Genomic DNA, 3,568 nt, shown 5'->3' with positions numbered 1-3,568 from the left:
TATGATATTGATGAGTAATTCGAGGGTTTTGTCATTATTTTTCTTTAGAAGAATGTCGAATCTGATAATATGATTAAATTATATATTGAAAATAGTAACTTAGTTAACATTTTTTAAGGATAGGAATCGGAGGTGAATGATGTAGATGCCTCAAAGGATGGGGACCCACAAGAGTTGCTTCCTCACCCAGGTGAGAAGATTCCTCCCCTTCACTCGGGTGGTGGGCTGCCTAGGGCCTAGGGACATTGGTCGAACCTTTTTGGAGTCAAACCATTAGGTAAGTCAACATTCCTGGAAGTCATTCATAAATCAGACAAGGAGAAGGGTATCTTTGCTCTGGAAGTTCCTCAAGAAATTATAGACCACAATATCCTCAGTATGGCGAATACCCTGGTGGAAAAATTTGTAGGGCCAAGGCCCAACATTGATGTTGTGAGGGTTTTTACCAGAAACAAATGGGATTTAAAGGGGCATGTAGAGGTGACAGCAATGGAAGAAGGTTTCATGAATTTTGAGTTTTCATGCTCGGAAGACTTTTCCAGAATCTTGTGCGCAGGGAACTGGTCTCTGGGGAGATCTATTTTAATCTTGCAAAAATGGTCTTCCAATCTGGACTTGAATAATGATTTCCTATCCCAGGCTTTAGTATGGATTAGACTCCCAGAATTGCCCATGGAATACTGGCATGAGGACATCTTTGATGGCATTGCCAGGTATTTTGGAGAGATTCTTTCCATAGATCCTGTTACAACAGCAAAGAAGAGACTCACCTATGTAAGGATATGTGTAGGAGTGACTGAAGGATAGGATATTCCTCAAGTTATTGAATTTCAATCTTGATTGGGAAGCAGAATCCAAAAGATTGACTATGAAAGTGTGCCTTTTGCATGCTTCCATTGTAAGAAGGCAGACCACAAGGCTAGATTCTACCCTCTTTTTAAAGGAAAGGGAATGGGGGGAAAGGCCCACCCTCATGGTGGGAAGAAAGCTGCTCATGTTCCCAAAAAGACTTGGAAGAAGAAAGAAACGCAAGTCAAGAAAAATGGAGAGGTTGAAGAAAAAGCTAATGATTCTGTCCCTAACCTCCAAGCTGAACCTCGAGACCTCCAGGCTGTAGTGGAAGCACTGGAAGGAGAAGGGAATGAGACAATTGAGGACAATACCAACCCTTCCCAAATGAAGGGATCCAAGGATAATCTTGAAGAGGCAAGTATTCTAGAATCTCAAATCCCTGAGAGTTCTGAGGAGGTTGATCCGAAACTTTCCTCTATCCTGAACTCTATGGAGGAACAAAAGGAAGGGGAACCATTATCTCAAAACTCCACAAACCCAGTGAATAGGGACCCCCCTTTAATAGTGAATAGAATCTTAGAACAGCTATTTGCTTCAGCATTGAAACAACTGGCCAAGCTAGATGCTTTGTTTGATTTATGTAAAGAAGATGAAGAGTCACCCTGGATAGAAGTTAGAAGAAGAAAGAAGAAGAATAGCCAAGACATCTCTCTTGCCTCTCCTGCTTCAACAAGAAGCAAGGCCAAGGCAGATCTTGGTCATAAAACCAACCCAATGGGAAGGAAAAACAAGAATGAAATCAGGAAGGAGGAAGCAAGAAGAAACATCATGGATGGAATGCAGTGCACCATCCAGGAAGCCTGCTCATCAATTAAAGCATGAAGATCATCTCATGGAATATTCGTGGACTCAATGGAATCCACAAGCAAGAAATTGTAAGGAATATGATAAGGGATCATAGGCTCGATATATTTCTCATTCAGGAAATGAAAATGAAGAAAGAAAATCTGGAAAATATTAGATTCAACAGAAACATGAATGGAATTGCCTCAAACTCAGAAGGAGCATCTGGAGGCGTGTTGCTATTATTCAATAATAGACATTTCAATATTGTGCCCGAGTATGATGAGGATAACATCATTTTTTGTAGTGTACAACATTTGCAAACTAATGAATGCTAGTTTTTAGTGAATATTTATGCTCCTAACAACAAGAGAGGTAGAAAAAATTACTGGGTCAAAGTTGGAAAGTTGGTGCAAGCCAATAACATTAAAAAAGGCATTATCTTAGGAGACTTCAACTCTCCGCTGGAGGACAAGGAGAAGATGGTATGATTGCCCCCGGATTGGGAAAGCAAGCTGGATCTTTCCAATTTCATCAATGACCTGGACCTAATGGATTTGGAGCTCTTAGGGGGTACCTTTACCTAGTCTAACAAGAGAGCGCTTCAGGACTGCATTCAGGTCAGATTGGACAAAGCTTTAATCTCCTAGGAATTTTTACACTCTTTTAGCTGTAGATTATCTCTGCTTCTTAGAGTTGGTTTTGACCACTCTCCCATTTCTCTTTTGGTCTCCCCTCTTGAGCCCATGAGAAATTGCCCTTTTAGGTTCGAGAAAATGTGGACCACTCACCTTGACCTATTGGATAATGTCAAAAGATGGTGGGGGATTGGTGTTGATGGCTTAGCCATGTTCAGAGTCACCAAAAAGCTAAGAAATGTGAAGAGGATGGTAAAAATTTGGAACAAGTTTGATTTTGGCCATATTTTCCATGACAAGGAGGAGTTGTCAGACAATCTAACTATCATCCAAGATTGTATTTAGAAGGAAGGATATAATGAGAGTAATAGGGAGGCTGAGCTGTTGATCCTGTCTAATCTTCATAACATCATCAATAGGGAGGAAAAATTCTAGAAGCAAAAATATTGAATCTCTTGGCTTAAGGATGGAGATCGAAACACAAATTTATTTCATCTCTCTACCCTAAAACATAGGGCTAACAATAGGATCTTTGGAATTAGGAAGGGGAAGGTGTTGTTGTTTGAAGATCCAGTTATCTTGGCTGAAGCAATTTCCTTCTTCTCTTATCTTCTCTCCATGGACCCCCTACTTTCTAAGGTGGATCAAGAGGATATCATCTCTTGTATTCCTCATATTATTCAACCCCACCATAACAAACCTCTCTACGCTATTCCTAATGCTCTGGAAGTTAGAGAGGCTCTTTTCTCCCTACTTGGTGACAAATCACCTAGTTTGGATGGGTTTCCCACTTTTTTCTTCTAAATGTACTAGTCGGTGGTCATGGGGGATGTGGTTAAGGCAGTTCAGGAGTTCTTTAGAGCTAGGAGTATTCTTAAAGAGATTAATTCAACCTTCTTGGTTCTCATTCCTAAATCCCCAGGGGTTGACTCATTAGACCAATTTAGGCCCATTAGTTTGTGCAACTCTTTTTACAAGATCATCTCTAAAGTTCTCACTTCCAAAATGCTTAAAATCCTGCATCTAATTATTTTGCAACAATAATCGGACTTTGTTCTTGGGAGACAAATCTTCGACTTGGTGCTGATGGTTCATGAGGTTATTCATTCTTTAGAAGCTTTCGAGCAGGAAGGTATGTTTCTCAAACTAGATCTTTCAAAAGCCTATGATCGGGTGGACTGGTCCTTTCTTAGAAAGGTCCTTCAGACCTTTGGTTTTGACAATAAAGCGTGTAAACTCATTTCTCAATTGGTGTCTACCTCCTCTCTTGCTATCTTAATTAATGGAGCCCCCTC

The 3,568-nt window shown here is 40.4% G+C and overlaps 1 protein-coding gene across 1 annotated transcript; it reads left to right on the top strand.

Moving 5' to 3' along the window:
• Positions 1–489: 489 nt before the first annotated feature.
• LOC149536706 (uncharacterized) lies at positions 490–807 on the top strand. Its single transcript, XM_089806330.1, has one exon. The coding sequence runs from the start codon at positions 490–492 to the stop codon at positions 805–807; it is 318 nt and encodes a 105-aa protein (XP_089662456.1).
• The last annotated feature ends 2,761 nt before the right edge of the window (positions 808–3,568 follow it).

Source organism: Cupressus sempervirens, chromosome 10 (genome assembly GCF_028749045.1).
Source record: "Cupressus sempervirens isolate cs-2001-9-10 chromosome 10, ASM2874904v1, whole genome shotgun sequence".
Classification (NCBI taxonomy): domain Eukaryota; kingdom Viridiplantae; phylum Streptophyta; class Pinopsida; order Cupressales; family Cupressaceae; genus Cupressus; species Cupressus sempervirens.
Note: the sequence above shows the minus strand (reverse complement) of the source record. Positions and strands in the feature narration are given on the sequence as shown.

Coding starts and splice junctions, on each gene's coding strand:
- LOC149536706 (XM_089806330.1), top strand. CDS start 490: ATGGAAGAAGGTTTCATGAATTTTGAGTTTTCATGCTCGGAAGACTTT.